A 25,075-nucleotide genomic window follows, 5' to 3' on the forward strand; every position below is an offset into this window, starting at 1 on the left:
TAAGATGGCGTCGTATCGGCAGTTAATCGGATGCTTTTGGGCCCCAACGTCGGCTAATTCAGATTTTTCGAGTATGGCTGTACGTGATAAACAAAGCGCGGTTCGTAGATCGTAAATCCATGAGTGCCGTGGGCATCGGGTCACTGGGTGCGGCGTAAAAGGGATAACAAAGTCGAGTCCTTACGGTATTATTATATAGATGGGGAAATGAAACCTCTTGAAGGAGAATGGAAGGTCAGGTGGAATAAGTGGTATCCTTGGAATGAATACTTTCTCTCCTCTGTATAGGATGGTTGCCTCTAGGACATGCGGCATCATTTGCTGGATTGTCAATCGTGTTCCATTACACAGCTTTGGTGGATCAAGATTCCTTAGAAGCATGATTGGTGCTCCCACCATGAGAATCAACCTGTGTGTTGGTAGTCCTTGAGGCTGACGACTGTTGAGAAACTCAGTTGGGAGGTTTACTGCCTGATCTTCATGTCACTTTGGCAAGAGAATCATAATGTCTTTCATGACCGGGCAGCGAACGTCATTATATGCGACATTACGTCACTCCTACGGACGTGAAAACATTTGTTTTCCTTAAAAATATATTTAAAATAAATAACATAGTACATAAATTAACAATAAAAGAAGCTAAAAAACAATTTAAAATACAATAAAAAGCACATTAAAAATATATAAATATGTATGTACAGTATACTGTACGTACGCGCAACTGCTGATTCTCATTCAAAACAGAGGCGATGTACAGTATTCCTTATCGCGAATCGGAACCGCAATGCGTCATGGGATCGGAAAGGGGCAATATCGCCGCCACAAACTACACCATGGAATTGCAGCTGGCCCGGTTTTTTAAACCATTGATATTAAAATAAAAAGTAGCCTATAACCACCGGAATTTTATGCTGATTCCGAATCTGTGTCTAAAACTTTTCTCCGATGTGTAGTTCTTGAGTTATAAGCGGACATCCAGACAGACACACACACACACACACACAGACACTCCTTTATTTATAGAGACTAGGGCATTGCCCGTACTATATCTATATCTAAAATTATATCCCCCCCCTCTATTTACATGAAATGGTTTGGTCCAAAGCGAACGGCTTGCGAGTACAGTGACAATCCCCCCCCTCTATTTACATGAAATGGTTTGGTCCAAAGCGAACGGCTTCCGGAGTTTGGTAAAGAAATCGCCATCGCGTGCACAAACGCGCAGGAAAGCGAATGAATCGCAAATTCGTTTTTATTAGTTTTAAAACATAGTTTAACGCCAACATAGTTTGCAAACGTGAAATAAATGAATACGCTCTCAAATGTGCCATCCGAGGCAGAGTGTGTCCGCCACGTTCGGCACACGCGCTAGTTCGCTGCTCTCTGATTGGTTGAATCGTTTTTTGGACATAGCTCGGTAAGTAATTGTCCGATTAATATGAAACCTTGAAAAGGCACATCCTCGGGTCCCCAGCAATATACCTGGAAAGTTAAAAGTATATCGGACCCGTGGTTGTCGAGAAACAGCGGTCACAGACAAACGTACAAACGTACAGAGATTACTGGAATTATAGATAGACTAGGGCATGCCCGTACTATATATAAGCTAGGACGTGCCCGTACGTGGGTGCCCGTTCCTTGCCAAAAAAAAAAAAAAAAAAAAATTTGTGTAGGGGTGTGTGTGTGTAAACATCCTAGGGCGTGCCCGTACGTGGGTGCAAAAAAACATGCGTGCAAACAACAACAACAAAAAAAAACTTTGAAACCACGTGGCAGTAACGACCACAGAACCCCCCCCCCCCTCTATTTACATGAATGGTTTGGTCCATTCGCAACGACCACAGAACCCCCCCCTCTATTTACATGCAATGGTTTGGTCCAAAGCGAACGGTTTGGTCCATTCGATGTGATTCGATGATTCGATGTGAATGGTTTGGTCCATTCGCAACGACCACAGAACCCCCCCCCCCCCTCTATTTACATGAATGGTTTGGTCCATTCGCAAAGCCAAAGCGAACGACCACAGAACCCCCCCCCTCTATTTACATGAATGGTTTGGTCCATTCGCAAAGCCAAAGCGAACGACCACAGAACCCCCCCCCCCCCCCTCTATTTACATGAATGGTTTGGTCCATTCGCAACGCCAAAGCGAACGGCGAACGGCTAAATCGCCATAGCTCGGTAAGTACTTGTCCGATTAATTTCAAACCTTGAAAAGGCACATCCTCGGGTCCCCAGCAATATACCTGGCAAGTTTCAAGTATATCGGACCCGTGGTTGTCGAGAAACAGCGGTCACAGACAAACACACAGACACACAGACACACAGACACACAGACACACAGAGATTACTGGAATTATAGATAGATAACGCATAGGAGTTTACATAGCCTTGAGGGTTAGCGCAGCTCTTATCTGGGTGAACAGTACATGAAAGGAGGCATATCAAACTTGTTATCCAGCAGACTAACATTCCCTATTATAGAAAAACATTGCAAGAAGATAAAGGGTCACAATATAAACACATTCATCCACCAGACCGTTTCAACCCAAGCAGAGTTATACAATGGATCGCCCTCGCAGGATAAGGATGCACAATATCGCTTACTCAGCGAGTCAAGCTTGAATTGTTGTTTAGGTTCCCGAGTCAGGTCGGCACCAGTAACAATGTGACCTCCAATACTTAGTAATATATATATATATATAGTACTAATTCACCATTGCACAGATTTCAGGTAAAACTTATTACCTCCGCCACCAAAGGTGGATGGAGGAGGTTGTTTTCACCCCTGTTTGTCTGTGTGTTTGTCCGTTTTGAACAGGATATCTCAAAACGTTATGGACGGATTTGGACGAAACTTGGTGGACCGGTTGGGTGTCTGACAAGGACGATTCGATTCAATTTTGGTGAAGATCTGAATATGGATTCGGATATGAGAATTATTTAATTTTCTAAGTGATTCTTCACCATTGGGAGATGGGGCCAAAAACGATACATAGCAGGATATCTCAAAAAGTTGTGGATGGATTTGGACGAAACTTGTTGGACTGGTTGTGTGTGTGACAAGGAAGAATCGATTCAATTTTGGTGAAGATCTGGATCCAGCTAGTAGAATGTTTTTTAAATGATTCTTCACCATTGAATGATACTAGGGCATTGCCCGTACTATATCTATATCTAAAATTATATCCCCCCCCTCTATTTACATGAAATGGTTTGGTCCAAAGCGAACGGCTTGCGAGTACGGTGACAATCCCCCCCCTCTATTTACATGCAATGGTTTGGTCCAAAGCGAACGGCTTCCGGAGTTTGGTAAAGAAATCGCCATCGCGTGCACAAACGCGCAGGAAAGCGAATGAATCGCAAATTCGGTTTTATTAGTTTTAAAACATAGTTTAACGCCAACATAGTTTGCAAACGTGAAATAAATGAATACGCTCTCAAATGTGCCATCCGAGGCAGAGTGTGTCCTCCACGTTCGGCACACGCGATCGTTCGCTGCTCTCTGATTGGTTGAATCGTTTTTTGGACATAGCTCGGTAAGTAATTGTCCGATTAATATGAAACCTTGAAAAGGCACATCCTCGGGTCCCCAGCAATATACCTGGCAAGTTTCAAGTATATCGGACCCGTGGTTGTCGAGAAACAGCGGTCACAGACAAACAAACGTACAGACGTACAAACGTACAGACGTACAGAGATTACTGGAATTATAGATAGATGGGCAACCAGGCGGAGGTGACGTTGTCCTCTTCACCATACTCCTACCTTCACCATACTTCACCATTGTCCTCTTCACCATTGAGTGATATGGGCAACCAGGCGGAGGTATGCTCTCTACTGAGTAACGTTCTAGTTGTACATTTGTTTTAAGACTTGTTCACACAGGCATCTTTGCTCATTATCGTGCAAGAACATCATTGATAAGGGTTGGGAAGGTTTGACTCAGGTGGTTGAATACTTATGTAAACTATAACGGAACTCAATAGAGAGCATACCACCACCTGGTGAACTGTTTTGTATCCCACTGATAGGCCGGATTTGGATTCGGACCTAAACTAAAATGTAATCTGCTTGTTCTTGTCACCTAACCAACTCATCCACCAAGTTTATTCATAACTCGTCCATAACTTTTTGAAATATCATGTTATCTATCGCTTTTCACCCGATCTCCCAATGGTGAAGAATCACTTAAAAATTAAATAATTCTCATATCCCAATCCATATTCAGATCATCACCAACATCGAATCTATTTGTCCTTGTCAGACACCCAACCGGTCCACCAAGTTTCGTTCAAATCCGTCCACAACTTTTTGAGATATCTTGTTCACAAACGTACAGACAGACAGGGGTGAAATCATACGGTAACCTCCATCCACCTTTGGTGGCGGAGGTACTTAGATATTTCTGTATTTCATCTTAAACACGTAAAAATTTCGAAAACCATGTTTTCACTTTGTCATTGTGGGGTATTTTGTGTAGATCGTTGACAATTTTTTTTTTAGGTTTAATCCATTTTAAATTCAGGCTGTAACACAACAAAAGGTGAAAAAGTCAAGGGATGGGAATACTTTGTGTGAAGGAACTGTATATTGCACTGGATTATATTTTTCACACTCAGACTGTAAAAGGTGAAGTGTTTTTTCAACACCTTGGTTACTGTTTTTTAATTGATCGGACATCTTTCCCACAGCGCTCACTTGTTGGCTATCAGGTGCGACTTGAACGTGCAGTTAGCAGCAGTACACGTCTCCTCTACTGTACTGCAGGTGTATTACTACGAAAGCTACAGCTAGATCCCGAACAACTTGCTGTGACGCACGTTGTGCTAGATGAGGTATGTTTTTGCCCAAAACCTCGCAGCCAATTTTTCCCCCCGTATTGCGATCTACCATTAATTTTGATTTCATTTTATCTTGGTTGAATGTATCCTTTCATGTTATGGATGCATAAATTTATGAATGTTATTGATGCATGAGGCCTATAAAAAGCTTATTTATGTTTATAGAATTTCTTGGTTCTTCCTCCACCTTTTACTTTTGTCCAAACTTTCACTTCCTGTTTCTATCCTTATTTTGACATCTACTTAGTTTCTTTGTTACCTCCACCACCAAAGGTGGATGGAGGTTATATTTGTTTGTTTGTGAGTAAGATATCTCAGGTTATGGATGGATTCGGACGAAACTTGGTGGATAGGTTGGGTGTGTGACGAGGAAGAGTTGATTCAATCCTGGTGAATATTCGAATCCGAATCCAGATCGGAGAATTTTTAAGTGATTTTTACCATTGGGTGAAATGGCCAAAAACGATATAAGTATGATATATCAAAAACTTGTGGACGACTTATGACAAAACTCGGTGGATGGATTTTGTAGGTGACAACAACAAGCGATTAGATTGTGGTTAAGGTCCAAATCCGGATCTGGCCCATTAGTGGTATACAAAACATAAACTGTTCAGCCTGGCAGAATTATGCTCTCTCCCGAGTGTCGTTCTTGTTTTTCATGAAAAAAAAATTTTTAAATTGATTTTATGCAATGGTGTTCATCGATTGCTGATGTTAACTGAGCTTACATTACATTTTTAATTACCATTTTGGGTTTTTGGGGATGAGGACATCGGGTCTGCACTTGTGCTAATCATGACTTATATAATAGTCATATTCTCCTCCTCTTTCCTTTAAAAGGAGTGAGCTTCAATGGCACCAAGCTTCTGCCCTACCTTGACCACGATACTCCACTCCCTTCTGTCCTCGGCCAATTCTCTCCACTCTCCAACCACCTCCACCTTACTAATATCCCTCCTCACACAATACTCTCAACTGTGGTCTACCTCTTTCCCTCCTACCTTGCTACCTCCACCTATCTGCTCTCATTGCCATTCTCTCTTCCCCTATCCACACCGTGTCCAGCCAATATGAACTCGTATTTTACCAATCTCCCTGTCAAGCTCACCTGCACACCGATCTCCTTCCTCAGTTCATCCAGCCTCCTTCTATCCACCCTCTTCACTCCCGCAATCCTCGACCCAGTTGTTCTTGCAAAACCTGCAGCCTCTGTTGTTGTCTTTCTGTCAGTGCCACCATTTCCAGACCGTAAAGGTAGGCCAGCGTGACACACATCAGAACCTTTCCTTTCAATCTCCTTGAAATATTTCTCTGCCATTACACCCTCCACCCTCCTCCACGCATTCACACCCACCTGGATCCTCCTCTGCACCACTGCCTCTGACTTGCCATCTTCTGTCACTGTTCCTCCCAGATACTCAAACATATTTCCCTGTCTGATCTCCTTCCCCTCTAACCTGATATTCATTTCTTTCCTCTGATTTTTTCTGTATTTCCCCACATCACCTCCATACTCATCTTCAGCCCATATTTCTCAAATGCCTTCTTCCACTCCCCCAATACTTCCTGCATCTCCCGCACACTCTCCACCACAACAGCCAGATCATCCTTGTACAACATCCTCCCCAGAATACCCTTTATGTTCACCTTCCTGCTTACCAGCTCCATCACCAAGATAAACATGAGTGGGCTGAGAGCGCTTCCTTGCCTCAAACCAATGTTCATGCTGAACTCCTCTACCATCCGAAGACCAAACAAAACTCGACACTTCGTTCCCTTGTACATCCCTTCCACCAACGTAACTTCTTCTTCCAGCACTCCCATCCATATCAGTGTCGCAATCACCATCACTCGTGACGGTGCCGTAGGCTTTCTCCAGGTCCACAAATCCCAATGTCATTTCACATTGCAGCTCCAACCTCTTTTCCACCAGCTGTCTCAGAGTGAATATCCTATCCATCATGCCCCCTACCCTTTCTAAACCCCTGCTGCTCTTCTCTGATCTCCATCTTCACACTCTTCCTTATCCTCCTGTCCAGATTCCTCTCCAGCACCTTCATGCACCATTACATGGCTTAGTTGCATAATGCTCCTGTCCTTCCCTGGATCTTGAACATCACAATTCCCCTTCCATATCAACACTTTCCCCACAATTATTCCCTTTCCCCACAATTACTTGCACCACGACACTTTCCCCACAAATATCCCTGTTTTCCAATTCTACAGAACTGAACCCTCTCTCATACATACATTCAACAGCCTGTTCGTCCAACTTCTCCCGCTGCAATTATCATCTCTGTACACACCTCATCAATGCCTGACACTCTTCCCTTCTTCATCCTCTTCAATACCATGGCAACTCCTTCTCCTGATCTCCACCAACTCCACTTTCCCCTCTACATAACATGGAAGCTCCAGCTCAAGGTTGCTTCCACAGCGGTTCAACAGCTCTCGAAAATATCATTCCCATCCCTTCAATACTCCACCCTTCTCTGTTACTAGCCTCTCACCGCCATGCTTAAATACTGCCCCCTCTTCATGTTCTTTCTATCTTCATCCCTGTCATGATCCAATTTATACATCATCTTCTTCCCACCTTCCTCTTCCAACTTGTTGTCGACCTCCTCCTCCATGTTATTACTCACCATATCCACAGCTCTCCTTGCTGCTTTCCTATTTTGCACATCTAGATGCATCCGTCTATCCTTGATATTCTCTATCCTCTTCCAAACCTCCCTTTTTTTTTTTTTTTGCTTTTCACCAACTACCTTCGCTCCTTCCCTTCCTCTGTCCACCATACCTGGTTTCTGTCCCCCAATGATGCACCTTTCCTGACGACCTTACAAACAAAACTTCAGCAATTCCTCTCAGTGCTTCTCTGTACTACTTCCACTCTTCTTGCTAACTTTCCGCTTCTTCGCTATGTTGCTCATACCTGGCCCTCACCCTTTCCTTGTACTCTACGGCAACGTTTCCCCTATACTTCCCCCATCTAATTACCTTCCTAGCCCTACTCTTAACCTCCCTCCCTTTTCTTCATCCTCACCACAAACACCACAGGCTTTCATGCTCTTGTTGGCATGCCACCATGCTTATGCATTTGAAGTTTAAGTGCTGGGAGGTAACATGCTCTCCTGACACTGCCTTACAATCCTTAACCCTCCACAAGTGTCGCTTCCTTATCACCACCAAATCCAATTCTGTTCTGTGCTGTCCACTCCTATAGGTAATCTTGTGACTATCCCTCTTTTGAAAGAATGAACCAGCAATGGCCATCCCATTCCTTGCTACCAGCTTCACCCACTCTTGACCCTCCCTATTCATCGTTCCCCGACCAAATTTATCAACACATTCCTCTTCATCCGGCTCTGCTACTCCCACATGTATGTTAATAATACGTTAAAAATAATAACTCTCCCTCATTAAAATAACTGAACATGTAGAATTGATAATGTAATTGTTGAAGGACTGTTCTAGTGTTCATTAAAGTGCCTTTTTGTCACGAGGGATGTGCAGAACACCTAATTGCAAGTTTCAATGTTAGTCCATTACAATGCCATGTCTGTAATAAAATGAGAGGAATTAAATGATTGGACACCTCCAAGCAGGGTCTTCCATTAGCCATGTTGCAAGGCTCAACATGAAAAGAACCGTTTATGACATCAGAAGCCACCGGATCAACAAGAAATATGCCAAAAAGTGGACGTCTCTGGATAACGACTCGCACTCAAAACCCACCATTCGTAGGACCCACTTTAGCAATCAGTTTCGAACTGTCCAGAGTAATGCAAACACACTCCATGGACATTGCAGGGTAAGTGTCAACAACCATTTGAGGTGTCTCCGTGATTCAGGGATCTGTGCTTGTTGTCCTGTTCAGTGTCAGACTTGCACCACGACACATCTAGGCATGCTTCAGTGGTACAATAAGCACGTCCGATTCACATGGACAAGTGTTATGGTTGGTGACCAATCTAGGATTGCCCTTGAAAGGCATGATGGCTGTGCACTGGTCTACGGAAGAGGCAATGAGCGATATGCGACTGTTTAGTGTTTATGTCCAGGAAGCCACAAGTTTTTGACATGCAAGGATCATGATGTGGGGTGGTATTGCTGAAACCTTTCCCACCAACTTGATCCACATCCATGACAATCTGATGGCAGATTCTTGTAGCCACATGTGTTGCTACCCTTCAACAACATGGTTCAGAAAGCATCTTTATGCAGGATAATGCTCCTGCTCACAAGGCCATTTGAACAATGAGCATTCTTGTCACTGCAACGGCCTGTATCTCGCCAGACTTATGTCCAATTGAGCATCTCTGAGACATCATTAATTAATAATCGCTGCTGATTATCTGAATCGCTGAGCTGAAACGATTATAATCGTCGCATTCTAACCTTGCAAAAACAGCCACAGACCCTCATTGAGTTGGATTGAACAGGAGATTATTCGGGCATGGAATGCCATTGAATGAATAAACATCATTAAACATCATTCGTATATAAACATCATTAAAAGTAAAAGTTTTCCCAATTCCAAAAGTATGTTGTTTATATTGGTTTTGGGTCGTCCTTTCCGCATATCTCGTGGGATTGTAAGTTGGAGAGACGGCCGTGATGGCGGTGAGGGGGTTGGAATTCTCTCAAGCAGGGATTCAACCCGTGTCCTTATAAAAGGTCTTTGTCCGAGGTCACCGAGTCCGATCGGTGCAGCTGTGCAGCGATCGGTGCAGCCGTTTGTGCGGCACCCGGGAAAACAACATCGTCACAATGAGCGTTATTTGAACGCGAATGTTATGCGGGAGTCCAAACCTGAGAATGCTGGAGACTAAAGCTGAAATTGGGAAAACTAAATAGCCTATTTTACTCCTGCAGATCCCAGGATTACCCACCCAAAATATCGTTGTGATCGGTTCAGCAGTTTTTACGGTACCTTCGAACGGACAGACAGACAGACAGACAGACAGACAGACAGACAGACAGACAGACGGACGGACATTTGGTGAATTATAGTAAGATGCAATGCAGTGATTGCTGCTGGTGCTGGACTTATTCAGTATTCAATGATATTGTTACCCCACGTTGGATCCCTATCTGAAAACATTCGGTATGTCGCAGCGTTATGTGATTAGGACACTGAAATGCACGTGTAATTATTCAGCATTTTTCTCTGTCAGAGAAAAATACCTCATCTGTGTCCCATGATGTCACATAAATAAGTCGCATCAACAACAAGCACGTGCTCGGTTTTTATGGCTGTGTATGTGTGGATGTTGTAAATTAACGTGACCATCATACTCTTCCTCTTTTGATAAGTGCTCTTTCGTACTTGCCTGTGGAGCGATCTGCATCTTCGTCTTAAAAATCAAATTCAACAAAATAAAAGGGTGAAGCAGGTAGGAAGCAGTTACTCAGCACTGATTTTAAAATAGTATACCGTAGTATTCCAATCTTGTCCATAGTTGACATTTCTTTGACCTTGTAATGAGACCCTTAAAGTATGAGTTGGGGGTTACTCAAACAGTCTTTTAATGACCATCATAAACACTCTTTCTCACATGGCTTGTTGGGATGTTTTTGGAAATAAATCTGTTTGTTATTGTTCTGTTTTTTTAATGCTTAGTTTTTGCTTTTTATGGAAGCTTTTAAAATTAGAACAGATGGATGAATAGTATGGTATAGCTTTATGGACCACAGATTTTAGCTTCAGATAGGTTTGCCCGATTTGCATCACCTCGACGTTTTAATTATTGCCTCCAAGTTGGTCATGTTGAAATGTACTTGTTATTATTTTCCAAAAAAAATAAAAAAATTACTACTATGGAAATGTCAACCATGATTGTTTTGAGTGGTTTCTTCTCCATGGGTGGTTCTAAAAAATACCCTTTTTTACATTATCAATACTTTATTACAATGTTTGCTTTATCCTGCTTCCCACTGCCATGTCTGCCCAAAGCCTAATACATCTGCATTTATGGAAGTGCTATGACGTTGTGGTGGGTGGGAAATGGGACAAAATGCAATCATGCTTTAAGTTTCTAATGGTGTGGTGTAGGTTCACGAGCGGAGTGTTCAATCCGACTTTCTGCTTTTGCTGCTACGTTTACTGCGTCGCCGACGCCCTGATCTGCATCTCTTGCTGATGAGTGCCACCGCTGACTGCGCCAAGTTCTCCAGTTACCTGGGCCACTGCCCTGTCGTCTCTGTACCTGGCCGGACACACCCTGTGCAGGTCATATTTCCACTGAGTGATAGAAGCTGTAAAGTTAAAGGGTCAACTCCATAACACTGTAAAGCGTTTGTTCGATACAGTAATACCCAGGTTTACATTGGGGATGCTTTTCTGAAAGGTGTGAAGAATATCGAAACAACATAATTCAAAACAATGTTTCTCATAACAATTAATGGAATAAGGGTGGAGGTGGGGTGAATTCCTTATGTCGCCACTCCACCTATTATATTTCGTTTTTTGTGTCTCCGCTGATGAAGTCACCAGAGGTATTATGTTTTTGGGTTGTCTGTCCTTCCTTCTGTGCGTCCGTGATAGGTTTTTGTTTCCCTGATAACTTAAGAATGGCTGAAGGGATCTAAGACAAACATGGTACAGGTATGTATAATGAGATAAAGATGAACTGATTATATTTTGAGGTCAAGAGTTCAAAGGTCAAAGGTCCCGTCAAGTAGAAATTCTGTTACCAAGCTAACTTGTGAACCAGTGATGGGTTTTTTTTTTTGTATACTCAGTCGAGGCTCGTATAAGAGCTAACACATAGAACATATAACAAAGTAAACGGGAGACGAGAGGGGGAGAGAGAGAGGGAAGCACAACAACAGTAGAGAACAAGGACATCAGGAGATCTGTGGAAGAGAGAGGGCTGGGGTGGGGTTTATTGGATAAACAATATGGACACTACAGGGGATTTCTGGAAATAAAACAGGGAATTTGAATGAGGAGGGTTTGGGGTGGATTAACGGGGGTAAGAAAGATCAAGGTTTTGGATGGGGGAAGATATGGGATGGTGGTGAACAGCTATTTTTTGACTAAATTTGGTATAAGTATATATTATGATGCAAAGATGATCTGATTAGATTTCAGCATCAAAGGTCAGAGGTCATGGCAGGTAAAAATGTAATACTTGAGAATAGCTAAAGGGTTTAAATCAAACTTGACACAAATATGTATAATGATATAATAATGTGTGCAGAGGCATATCAGTTGACATCATGACGTTGAAGAGTGCTGTTCTAGGTACCTATGATATGAGCCTTTTTTTGGTTAATTACACTTGCAGTCTCATTATATTTAAAGGGAAAGTTAGGGAAAGTATATTTAAAGACACATACAAGTAAAACAAAAAACAATTACCAGACATATTTAAATTAAAATGAAGAACATATTTTGGAGTTTTAATTTTTCTTACTTTTGGTACTTGGTTGGCTTTGCTTGCCTCTCTGGGTACAATTCTGCAGTACATTTTTGTCGGCACCAGCAGCTTCACCCATAAGGCAGATGCTGTGGAGATTGTGCCTCTTCTAGAGTGGTCAAACCAGCCACGACTTGCAATGGATTTCTCGTTGGCAGCACTCCCATTCTCCTAAATGCCATTAAAGAGATTATTTGCCTTCTCCATTATGATGAGCTGCCCAACAGGCATGTTGGACTTGTTGAGCTAGTCGATCCACATGGCCAGCAAACATCCCATATCCTGCCCAACCTTAATTCATAGTTTCGTTATCAGCTTATATTATAACGGTGTTGCACGTTTTGCACTTTCATAAATTACGTCGCCATTTTTATAGATGGTACGCACCATAGTCGGAGACAAACTTAACCTCGGCAACATCAACCACACGTTCATCAGCATCCATTCAATGAATAACATCGATTGTTACTTCTAAGGTAACACTTTTATGCTGCATTTTTGCCTTGTCACTTAAAACACACTTAGGAGGGTGGATTAAGGTTCACAAAGATATTTCATGATAAACTTCAAAACCGCAACGATATCGGGTCGCCTAGATAGCTCAGATGGCAGAGCACCGGTGCGGTTCACCAGAGGACCTGGGTTCGATTCCTGGTCTGGGCATGTAATTTTCCCCACATACGTATGTCTATTGACTATTTACAATCCTGTTTGTTTATTTAATTGTTTCTATGCCCACAGTGGTGTCTATAATAGTGGACATGGATTTGTAGCCCCCACTGGGGAAGATCCTCTCGTGAGCAGGCCATTGGTGCTCTTATGGTTGGCAGCGAGTACCCCGTAAGCAGTGAGGGAAAGAGTGGCAATTCTATATGTGGGATAATTACGTGCATTCAAGCCCATTCTTCCCACCATTGCTTCAACTTGATGACCCTTCAAGTTCATGGTCATCCTCCATCCTGACTCATGATATGTTCTCCCTCCATTAACTTATCTTGCCTCCACATTAATTTGCTGGTTTATATATTTTTCTTCCTTCCCTAGCTTTGCTCTTCCAGTTGAGTCATCTTGTATTCATGTGTTGTCTTACCTTCTACCCTCTGTCTTTTATGCTTTGACCTCTTTCTATTCCACAAGCCTAGACTTTGTATGCAAAGAAAAACCCTGTGATTATATTTGAGATAAAAACAGTTTGCTTATGGGCAGAGACCATGATACAGTAATATTGAAGGAAAATATGAAATTCCTCCCCAAGAAATGTCTATCTGTACTTGTCATTCTTATCAGGATAAGATGTGATAATAAAAGAACAACAAACCATTGTAGTTGCATCAACTCGACCAAAACACCATGCTGATATCAAGAAATTAAAATGTAATTTCTGATTGTGTAACTAGGAGGCAGTTCATTATTTCTTTACCTGAAAGAACAGGTAAACAAGTAGAGTGACATTCAAAGTACACTTCCCCCATGACAAATACATAAACAACATATCCTCCAGCGTGCGACATTGCTGGGGTGCCTTCGGCCTTCAGCCTGGCGATGCTGCCATACAGCACTTGGATCTGGTATTGGGAGGGAGATATGTACAAGAATTGATTGATCAACTGCATAATTAAAATAAATAATTATCGTAAAATAATTAATTTCTTAATAAATTGGCTAATAGCATACCTAAACCACCACTGTTTCATCTAAATCTGTACTTAAAAAAAAGTAGGTAATCGAAAAATTAAGTAATTAATCGATTCAACAAAAAATAAAATATAATAATATCTTTTACAGCCAAATCACTTGGCCACTGGTGAGTCCAAATATCAGATTCCTAGCTCAAAAGGTACCCAAGATATAGTCTAGATGATAAAGAAAGGAAATAAAGAATTAATAAATCGATAATAAACTAATTCATCAATTAATTGATTATTCAAAAAATAAAAATATTGTTTTTGCCAAGCACTTGTTCACTATTGTGCCAAACTTTTAGCTTCCTAACTCAAAGGATGGCTGAGATCTCACCCTGACAAACAAACAGGAAAACAAACAAACGGAATGAAGACTGAGTACCCCCTCATTGTGGGGCCCCCTTAAGTGCCCGGCGATGACGTCATGCAGCGCCTGGAGATGAAATACGGAGGGAGCGGTGTACAATAGTTTCATGCTTCCTTCACTTGCCATTGAAGCAATTTTACTCTACCTATTTATCTGCTTTAAAAAAAAATTCAGTAACGCCATTTACCGACATTTCAGCGACTAGGAATTGCTTCAATGTGGTTGCAAATAAAAACAAACCCTTTATATTTTTCTTGTGAGGATAACAAAAAACATTTATTTTTATTTGGCCTAATAGTCCAAGCCATTTAGCATTTGACGGGGAAAAAACTGCAACACTACCGATCTCATTAGTATTGATTACCCTCAAGGTACCTTTATAACATACTAAAAGTATAAAGGTCTAAAAATATGGGGTGACTCTCAAATAATGCAATCAAGTTTTCTCCATTTAGCCCCATGTTAAAAGACGTACATATGCCGCATGCTATGATTATTGTCGCTCTCTGAACTTCTATTGCTTATTTTATACACTGGACCTAATCACTAGCACGATATAATAAATAAAGGCTATCATACTGTACAATATTGTATATATAAGTGAAGTTTTTACTGTTTTAGTGTCTTATTTAACCACACCCCGTTTTACAAAGACTGCTCACTCCACAGCAAGCGACGGTACATCATTATTTGTTTGTGAACCATATATATCTTAGTTTTTAATCCCATCAATGACATGTATTTAGTATGTTTAGGTCTATTGGCAATAACATACAGTAATAGTATATTCAACTTTTCTATATTTGCAGGTAATCCAACCCTGAAGAATGGCGGCCAATTCGTGTGTGTTCTGCAATGAATCCACCAACAACGATAATCCAGTAGTGACACTTCGTGAAAAGGGAAGTCGGACTATTAATGTTGTTAGTGACCAGCGCAGTGACCCAATACAGACTGTTCCAGGTCAACCTTGATGTACTGTGGAAGACGTCACTGCTGTTCAAGATACCAAGACCTGCATGGTCCGGGATGATGCAACTCTTACATCGTGGTGTCCAGCATTCAAAATCGTCTGTCCTGTTTCTCCCAATGATTGATTTGAGCTCGAGCGACACTACATGCATCTACTCCACTCTCAACTAATTGCGCAACATGCTAAACAACATGATGTACCTACCATCATCACCTTTGATCAGCCACTATGGTGGAAGGCATTGTCCATCATTCTCTCGGAGCCAGATGGAAGCCCCATGCGACGTATTGTGGTAAGGCTAGGTGCCTTTCATATGGAAATGAGCTTCCTTGGCAGCATAGGGCACCTCATGGGTGGTTCTGGGTTGAAGGAGCTGCTAGAACTCATATACGCACCAAATGCAGTGGATCACATCCTAACAGGAAAAGCAATTTCCAGGGCTGTACGGGCACACATCCTCCTGGATGCTGTCCTGAATGCACTCCTCCTGTCTGATCCTCTTGGAGGAACACAATACAGAACTGCAGAAGACTTGCCAGTTCGGGATGAAGATGCAATGAGTGGCTTGGCCGATGATGATGTGATTCATCCAGATGTGAGTAAAGCAAGGACCCTGTATGATGCGTTGATGAAAGGCACATGATCTTCCAACGATGTAGCAAGTGATCCAATCCTTGACAAGATCAGCAAAGTCTTTCAAACACAGACAGAATCATTGACCAAAGACCGAACAGCGAAACTGTGGTTACAGTATATGGATATGGTGATGATCTTAAGAAAATTCATCAAAGCCGAGCGTATGGGAAACTGGTCCCTGCACCTCGAAGCTGTATCTGATATGTTACCATATGTAGCAGCCTCAGGTCATTCACTCTATGCTAAGTCTGCCAGGATTTACCTGCAAATAATGCACAGCTTAGAACAGGACTATCCAGATGTGCACCGTAAGTTTACTCAGGGCTTCCATGTCGCCCGAAGAAGTAGTAGAGCTTGGGCTGGAATTTCCTCAGACCTGATGATTGAGCAAGTACTCATGAGAAGTATGAAGACCAGCGGGGGGTTAACAAGAGGAAGAGGAATGACAGAGCAACAACGGTTAACGTGGCTTTTGTCCATGCCGGCTTGTTCGGAGATGAACAGATCGATGCAAGAGCTCACTGGAGTGAAGTACAGCACAGGTGAACAGAACAAAGAGATGGGCAAAACCAGGCAGCATCGCGACATGCAAGATACAAGTACACTACAGGTCGCTCTAGTTGACAGAAATCCTTTCAAGTGTCATCCATCCCTCAGGAACATAATGACTGGTGTCAACGCTGGCAGTAAGGTTGATGTCGACAATGCCATGCTCATTGGAGACAAGATCATGCACTCCATGACAAATCAGTCAGTTGTCCACTACACGTTCAAGCGCAAAGACCAAGCCACCACATTTCTGAAGGCCAGATCATCTGTGCGAATTGGTAAAGACCAGGTACAGATAGACCCAGAACTGCTATTCCAGCGGCTCATCATCATCTCAAAATCTGCTGAAGATAAGGAAGAGATGTTTCGCTTTGAGTTATGCCCTCATCCACCTGCGCTGTTTGATGAAAAGCTGATGCTACGTGAAGCCCAGAAGTCCGTACTCGGAGATGCTATCTGGTCTAAACTTGAACCAGGTACCATAGTCAATCAGCGAAATCCAGTATGTCTTGGATGGTGGAAGTCTGCTGCACCGTATACCATGGCCACGTGGTTCACCAACATATCGAGAGATCTGCATGCTCCACTGTGACTATGTTACAAGAAAGTACGGAAAGGCCATCGTAATATTTGATGGATATCTTGGTCAATCAACCAAGCACATGACCCACCAGAGGCGAGCAGCAGGTAGAGGTGGACCAGAAGTGACTTTCACTGATGACATGAAGTTGACCATGAAGAAAGACATCTTCCTGGGAAACCTCAACAACAAACAGAACTTCATCAACATGTTGAGCAGATACCTCCGGCTTTCTGGATGCCAGACCCATCATTCCCAGGAAGATGCTGACCTGCTAATCGTCCAGACCGCAGTCAGTTCGGCGAACATGAGGAACACAGCCCTTATAGGAGAAGACACAGATCTGATCGTCCTACTCTGCTTCTACGCAAACCTAGAAGCACACGACTTGTTTATGTATAGTCAGGCAAAATCCACTACAAAACCAAACCACATCTGGAATGTGAAGTCCATGAAACGTCAGCTAGGTGCAGCTGTGTGTGAAAGCATCCTATTCATACACGCAGTATTGGGATGTGACACGACGTCTCGACTGTACGGCCTTGGCAAAGGAGCGTCACTGAAGAAATTCATGATGAGCACACTCTTCCAAACTCAATCCCAACAGTTCTTGGCTGAGGATGCATCACCAGATGTGGTCGAGGCTGCAGGAGAGATAGCACTCGTGTGTCTCTACAAGGGTAAACCTGATGAAAGTTTGGATTCCCTCAGGTACAAGCGGTTTTGTGAACAGGTCGCAGTCAAGACTTCGAAGATACTCCCACAGACCTTACCGCCCACATCTGCTGCAGTGAGATATCACAGCAGACGGGTGTATCTGCAAATACAGCAGTGGAAAGGAAACAACAGCCTACAACCAGTGGATTGGGGCTGGAGAATGAGCGACGGCAATCTTGTTCCTGTTATGACCGACCTCCCTCCAGCACCTCAGGATTTGTTGAATGTTATCCGGTGCAACTGTTCGACCGATTGTGGTTCCGCACGGTGTACATGCCGCAAGAACAACTTGGAGTGTTCTCCTGCTTGTGGTCAGTGCCGTGGATCTGGCTGCACCAACTCCGTCCTGGACAGTTTCAGCGACGACGATGACGAGGAAAATGATGATTAGGTAGTGGACTGTTGTTATAGACTGTTACATGCGGATGAATTAGTTAATTGTGGACATTTTTTTACTTTTAAGCGAATCCTTGACTTCCGACAGTATTTTATGAGTCAGTATTATTAGTTTCTCTATATGTGATTTTATTATGAGTTTGTGATTTTAATCAACAAAATGTGCCATAATTCTGAAACAGTCATGACAAGTGATTCATATTTGCATATCAGTGATCAGTATTTAGCTATTGGGAATTTTGTTTACGTGCTTATTTTTTTGTTCCGTACGGGCCGTACTGGGGCTGTAACATGCTGTAATTCCTGATATTAAAAGTATAATTATATACCATGTGCTCGGAATGTATCGCAAAATGTGAACAAATCGTACCGCAAAAGGATGAAAAGGGGGGTCCATGTACCAGTGATTTTGACAGACACCCCATATTTTTAGAGCTTTAGACTTTTGATATGTTATCTGGTATATATTACTGCATACAATTTCGCACTGATATGTAGTGTTGCAGTTTTTTCCTATCTGGCCCCATATTTGGGCTAAATGGCTTGGACTATAATGTCCTTGTTATTTATGTGGGTGGAAGCTGTTCCATGTGCCTCAAAGTGGGCATGCAATAACCACCTTGTACCTAATTTGTATGAAATGCATGTTCTTTTTTGGAAAGTCCATTGGGCACCCACCTGAAGACATTGAAGAACTCACACACACACACACATATGAAAGACAGTCATGTACAATATATATATATATATATATATATATATATATATATATATATATATATATATATATATATATATATATATATCTATCTATATATTTTTATATTTATATATATTTTTTTATATTTATATCTATTTATATTTATATACAGATTTGGCATTTAATATGGAATTTTTTTTTTTTCTTGACTTGGGTTTACTTTCTGAACGCAGTATATCAATCTGGTGAGTTTCTTTTACCCTTCGGTGATGTCTTTGTTGAAAGAACCATGTCACTGATTGTCTTTCGCAGCAAGAAGTCAATAACAGGATTATATCACAGGTGGCGTGACAAAATGTAAGGACAGGTACATTTGACGATTGGCTTCACAATCGGGTATATAAGGGTTGTTGCATTCTGTATTAGTGGAAAACAACTGCTGCACGTCTACAAAAGTTATTGCCGCTTCCTCTGGATATGGTCCGTCAACTTGACAATGCTGTTTGTCATGGAGTGGTGGCTTTACGAAATTCTGGCATGAAACAGCGTGCTATTGCTCGGCAGTACGGCATCACTCAAGGGCAGGTGTCAAAGATCCTGAAACGAAATGCTCAGAGGGGTGTCCCTACTCCAATACCGAGGCCAGGACGTCCACGCAGAACCACAAGGAGAGATGATCGCCAGCTGCACCGGTTAGTCTGCAATGGCCGTACCAAGTCAGCTAATCGGCTTAGGGCTGAGTGGCAGCAACTGACAAATGTGCCTGTATCCAGAAGGCTAGTCAACCAACGACTGGTTCAAGCAGGCTATCGTGCCAGGCATCCCCTGAGAAAGCCACGCCTGTCCAGACAACACAGCCAGCGCCGATTGCAGTGGGCCAGAGAGCACCGTCAATGGCAGCCAGGACACTGGAATCACGTGACCTTCAGTGACGAGTCTAGATTTCTGGTCTATCGTCAAGATGGCCACGTCCGAGTGTGCAGACAAGTGCATGAAGCCCACAACGAAGATTGTATAGTGCCAAGAGTCCAAGCTGGAGGTGGTGGGGTGACCGTTTGGGCTGCTTTTCTTGCAGGGGGCAAAACTGACCTGGTTGTTCTGAATGGAAACCTGACCCTGTTCAAGTACAGGGTCATTCTGGAAGAAACATTGCTTCCATTTGCTCGTGCAGCCTTTCGAGGAAACTTTGTCTTCCAAGATGACAATGCACGGCCTCATCGTGCTCGCATGATCCAACACTTTCTTGCTGACCGTGGTGTAAAGCATATGGAGTGGCCTGCCATGTCCCCGGATATGAATCTGATAGAGAACTTGTGGGCAGAATTAACGCGTCAAATCGACAACTTGGACCAGCAGCCTACCTCTGTGCATGAATTGCAGCAGACTATTGTCACTGCATGGCAAGCGATTCCTGTCCAAACCTTGGCAAATCTCGTGAACAGCATGCCTCGACGTGCACGTGCTCTCCTGAATGCTCGTGGGGGTTACACGAAGTACTGAACTGCAATTTTACTGTCCGTAATCCCAGTCATAATTTAGCTTTTGTTTTTGTTGAAATTTTTTTTGGCTGATGTGCAAAATAAAGAGATACTTCTGGAAAACGTACAGAAGTTTAACACAGTACTGTCTGTGAATTGAGTTCGATATCAGTTTACATCACTTTCAAGGATCAATTTATTTGCTTCGAAATGTCAAATGTGATTTTTGTTTCTTTTAAAGGTCACATTAACAAAATCTAGAATAATTTCAACATAATTCCAATGAACTTTTGGTTCTCGGTCATCTTGAAAAGTAAGTTCACCCCCACAAAAAAAATATTCCATATTAAATGCCAAGTCTGTATATATATATATATATATATATATTGTTGCGGATATGAGGACTGTATTTTTTTTATTGTGTGCTTTATTATTATTATTGTTTATTCTGCGCCTCCTGCCTCCGGAGTTGTGTAAAGATAAAAAGGGCGTCTCGGTAGTTATTCCATAAACACCACATTGCAGGACCCGATAAAACCCTTGTTCAGTAGCTTATATCTTATTATGTGTCTTAGGGTAAGGCTGTGTCTCCCATTAATTGAAATACTCCATTGCACCGAGTGAAATAAGAATAGATCCCCTTTCATTTCATTTCAATGGCCAACTGCATTTTGGGCGGTTTTTCTTCAACCACCATTGGCCACGAGGCAGGGTTGGGGAAGAAAGGCGTGTCTCCACCTCGTCATAGAGGGGAGGAGTGAGCCAGCCCCGAATAACCAACCGAGCACGAGGGGTTTGGTTTGAGAGGGCGGAGGAAGAGCGTTTGGGGGAGGTTCGCAAAGGTTGAGGGGCGGGGCCTATATAACCCGCGACGGGAAGCTCCCAAAAGGAGACGAGAGATAAGTCCAGCAGATGAGTCCAAGGAAAGAGCTGGGTCGTCAGAGCAGTTGCGCTTTTACTGAGTCCAAGGAAAGAGCTGGGTCGTCAGAGCAGTTGCGCTTTTACTGAGACAAGCAGATGAGCGGGAGAGAAGTGAGAGAAAGGCTGAGCTGAGCTGCGTGGAGAGGTACACGAAAAGGAAGGGTCCAAGAGAAAGCCGAGGAGCTTTTACGAAGCAAGCTACACGAGAGATACAGCCGGGGAGTGCAGCCCCGTTTCAACCAGCCGTGTGAAGCCCTGACGGTGTGCGCTGTAAAGCGGGATACAAGGCGCTGCCGGCTTCTCGCTTCCCGCCCGGAGTGGACCTGCTCGCTGTGCCCTGTGATCCCACCTGCTCATCCTTTCCAGCCATTCCTGCCCACAAGTTCCCCATTTTGCCGACGTGAGTTTGTTATGTTTGTTTTGTCCTGGGTAGTAACTAAGTCAGTATAAGCTAGTATTTTCCCTGTGTCTCTAAAAGCTTCTGTATATTATTTTATTATCTTTCCTTCTCCTTGGTTACTTTGAGCCTGTAAATAGTAATAAATAGTAATTGTATTTCCAAACCTTTCTTTGCCTTCGTCTTCCTTTTCTTCACATCCGTGTCGTCTTAGTCTTTTCCCGATTGAATAGCGGTGGCGCGATACGGCCAACGTTTGGGGTAAATCGGGTTTTAGTCGGGGAATAACTGTTCGGCCGCGGTTACACCACCGCTCGGTAAAAATAACATCTAATCCGCGGACCGTAACAAATTGGTAGTCAGGAGTTGGGATTCGAACCTGGGACTAAATTTATTTAGCCCAAATTGTGGAACACCAATTGTACTATTACCGTAACAAATTGGTGTCGGGGAGTGAGATACGAGGCCCGAAGCGCGCTTAACGCGCTCAAAATTACGAGCTGCTGAAAATTTGTGTTTTAAAGCAAAACCCGAATTTTGAAATCGCGCCATGGCTGGTCAAGGCGACGGGATGCCGGTGGGAGAGATAGACGGGGTGGAATCGACCCAGGACCTCGGGGAAATGTATGTGGAGGAAAGGGAGGAGGAGAAAAATGGCAATGTGGTTGCGGAGGTTTCAGACGCACAAAATGGCGCTCTCGCGCACGTGGTTGAGGGGGCCACGGCCGCTGAACCAATGAGCACGGCCCAAATGCAAGCCTTCATGACCCAATTCATGGTAGAAATGCAGAAAAAAAACGACGATAGTGAGCGAATGAGGGACGAAGCGAGGGCTAATAGTGAAAAAATGGAAAACAGAATGATGGGGGCCCTTATGGGGGCAATGAGGGACGAAGCGAGGACTCAGAGTGAGCAATTGGGGGCAATGAGGGACGAATTGGGGGGCAAAATGGGCAAAATGGGGGGTGAGATGGGGGGCAAAATGGGAGAAATGGGGGAACGGCTAGAAGCTAAATTTGAGGGATTAGACAAGAAATTTGAGGGGTTAGACAATGGGATAGAAGGGGTGAAACATGGGTTAACGGGGGTGGAAAATAGAATGGCTGCCCAGGAGAATCAGATAGAGGGGGTGAAAAATGGGTTAATGGGGTTAGAAAATAGGATGGAAGACAACTTGCGGGAAATAGGGGAGCAATCCGCCCGGGAAATCGAACAGATGGGGAACCAGATAGAGGAGGTGAAAATCGGGTTAGAAAGTAAATTGGATGCTCAGAGGGATGAATTGGGACAGATGAGGGTGGCATCTACAAAAGAGATGGAGGAGATGAAAGAGGAGATACGACGAGGTGTAAGTGAGGAGGCCTCGGGGGTACGCGAGGAGGTAAAGCGAGGCGAAAAGCGTATAGGGAAAGAGGTGAGAAATGGAACGGCTAGGTTACAAGGGGGAATAGAAGATCTGACGGAGGAGGTGGAACAGCTGACGGAGGGACAAAAAGAACTGACGGAGCAGGTTCAAAGGAACACTGCGGTACTAGGAGGGTTAAAGGCGACACAAAAAGAAATTAAAAATGACTTAATAGCGACACAGAAGCAATGTCAGATGGTACGTGAGGGACTGACAATGAGGTTGGACGAGGTGACGGAGGTAATGGAGACGAAGGACCGGCAGGTGAGGACGCACATAGAAACGGTCAAGGTAGCCTTAGAGGACGAACTTGAGGAGACGCACCGGGAAATAAAAGAGGTGAAGCAAAAATTAGAGGAAGTGGAAGAAGAGGTGATTGAAATTAAGAAGAGACGGACAGAAACTAAGAGAGAAATACAGGAGGAGGTGATGGAATATGTTCAAGGTCGGTGCTCAACTCATAATGTTGTGCTCACTAACCAAATAAAGAGTTTGCAGGTGGCGAAGGAGGTGAGGAGACGAGGTGCCAAGGTGAGTGGCGATATACGAGGAAATGTACATGATGTGAGGGGAGCTTCAGTCGGCTTGGGGATTGATTTGGATCCGGGTGTTCGTGAAAGGCCGTTGGTGAAGTGTGCGACAGGTACGGTGTGCGAAGGAGGAGGTGTGCGAGAATGTCCGACTCTGGGGTGTGTGAGGAAAAAGTGCGCGCCAAGGAGTGAGTGTGCTGTCGAGAGTGAGTCGGTCGTAGCGCGTGTGCGAGGGAGCACATGGAAGCGCGTAGTGAGGAGTGTTACAGAGGATGTAACAAGAGAATGTACGCCGGTGGTGAGTGTTACGGAGGAAGTAACGGGAGAGTGTGCGCAGGAGAGCGCGCGAGAAAGGTGTGTAACGGACGGGTGCATGGGGAAAGAGTGCGCTGTCAAGAGTGGTGGTGAAAGTAGTAAGAGTGACACGGAGCGTGAGTTGGTTGTGACAGGTGAGAGAGGATGTACACCTGGAATGGAAGGATGCACACCTGGAATGGTAGAGCGTGTGTGGGAATGCACACTTGAGTTGGTAGTGAGGCATGTGGTTGGGTGTGCGAGTGAGAGCACACCTGTGGTTGTCACAGAGGAGGTGACCGAGGAGGGGGCGCGAAGAGGTGTGTTGGTGAGGTGTGCGACCGACGAGTGTGTGCAAAGGTGTTCGGTGGTCAGGTGTGTGACCGTCTGTGAGTGGAATGAGTGTACCTGGGTGTGTAAGAGAAGGTGCAATGACCAAGAGCAGGGAGACGGCTGGATGTGTGAGCAAGGAACGGGCTGCGGGGTGTAAGCATGCAGGTGAGGCATCGACGGTAACCGGGTTAGCGGTTAGAGCGACTTATAGCCGAATCGGGCCCTCGGTGCGCGTCGGGCAGCTTCGCCTGCCGCGAGGACCAGCGGGGATCCGAACCACGGCGGGTTCGAAAGGACCGCCGTACGCGATCCACGCTGGGCATCGCTTTGAACGGCCGCGTCCGTGCTCCACTAAGTGGAGCGGGCAGCCCGATAGGAAGGGTCGTCATGGCGACCCCTTTTTGTTGAAGCGTTCCGGCAGGTCGAGATCGGGACATTGGATGGCTCCGTGCCGAGGTGGTGCGTGGGATCTCGGCCCGGGTAAGCCCCCGTCCCTGCACCGAATGCGGGACGTATCCAGCCGCTGGCACCAAACAACCCGCATTCATTGCTCGGCTTTACGAAGCCGAGCTCTGGAAGTAAATTGGCGCACCGAGAGGCACTAGTAAGTAGACTGCGATGACGAGGATAGTGTTTTGGCCCCGAAATTAGAAAAACAAAATTTGATGATTGGCAAAGGATTGGCAGAGTGATGATTGGTAATGGTACAGTGATTGGCAGATGATTGGCAAATTTTTGATTGGTTGGAATTTGGTAAGCAAAATTTATAGTAAGAGATGCCCCATGTGATGGGATGGCCAATCCACCATCCCTCACAGAAAAGGGGGGCAAAGGAGCACTAGA

General features: G+C 44.0%; 1 protein-coding gene across 1 annotated transcript in view; it reads left to right on the forward strand.

Annotated features, from left to right (window-relative positions):
- The window catches only part of LOC137434449 (ATP-dependent RNA helicase DHX29), a 232,505-nt gene that overhangs the window by 140,342 nt on the left and 67,088 nt on the right, over positions 1 to 25,075 (forward strand). Inside the window, 2 exon segments of the mRNA XM_078784089.1 lie at positions 4,695 to 4,838; positions 10,906 to 11,082. Coding sequence (XP_078640215.1) covers positions 4,695 to 4,838; positions 10,906 to 11,082 — 321 coding nt within the window.

The sequence above is a fragment of the Myxine glutinosa genome, chromosome 1, assembly GCF_964187855.1.
Source record: "Myxine glutinosa chromosome 1, kmMyxGlut1.1, whole genome shotgun sequence".
Lineage (NCBI taxonomy): Eukaryota > Metazoa > Chordata > Myxini > Myxiniformes > Myxinidae > Myxine > Myxine glutinosa.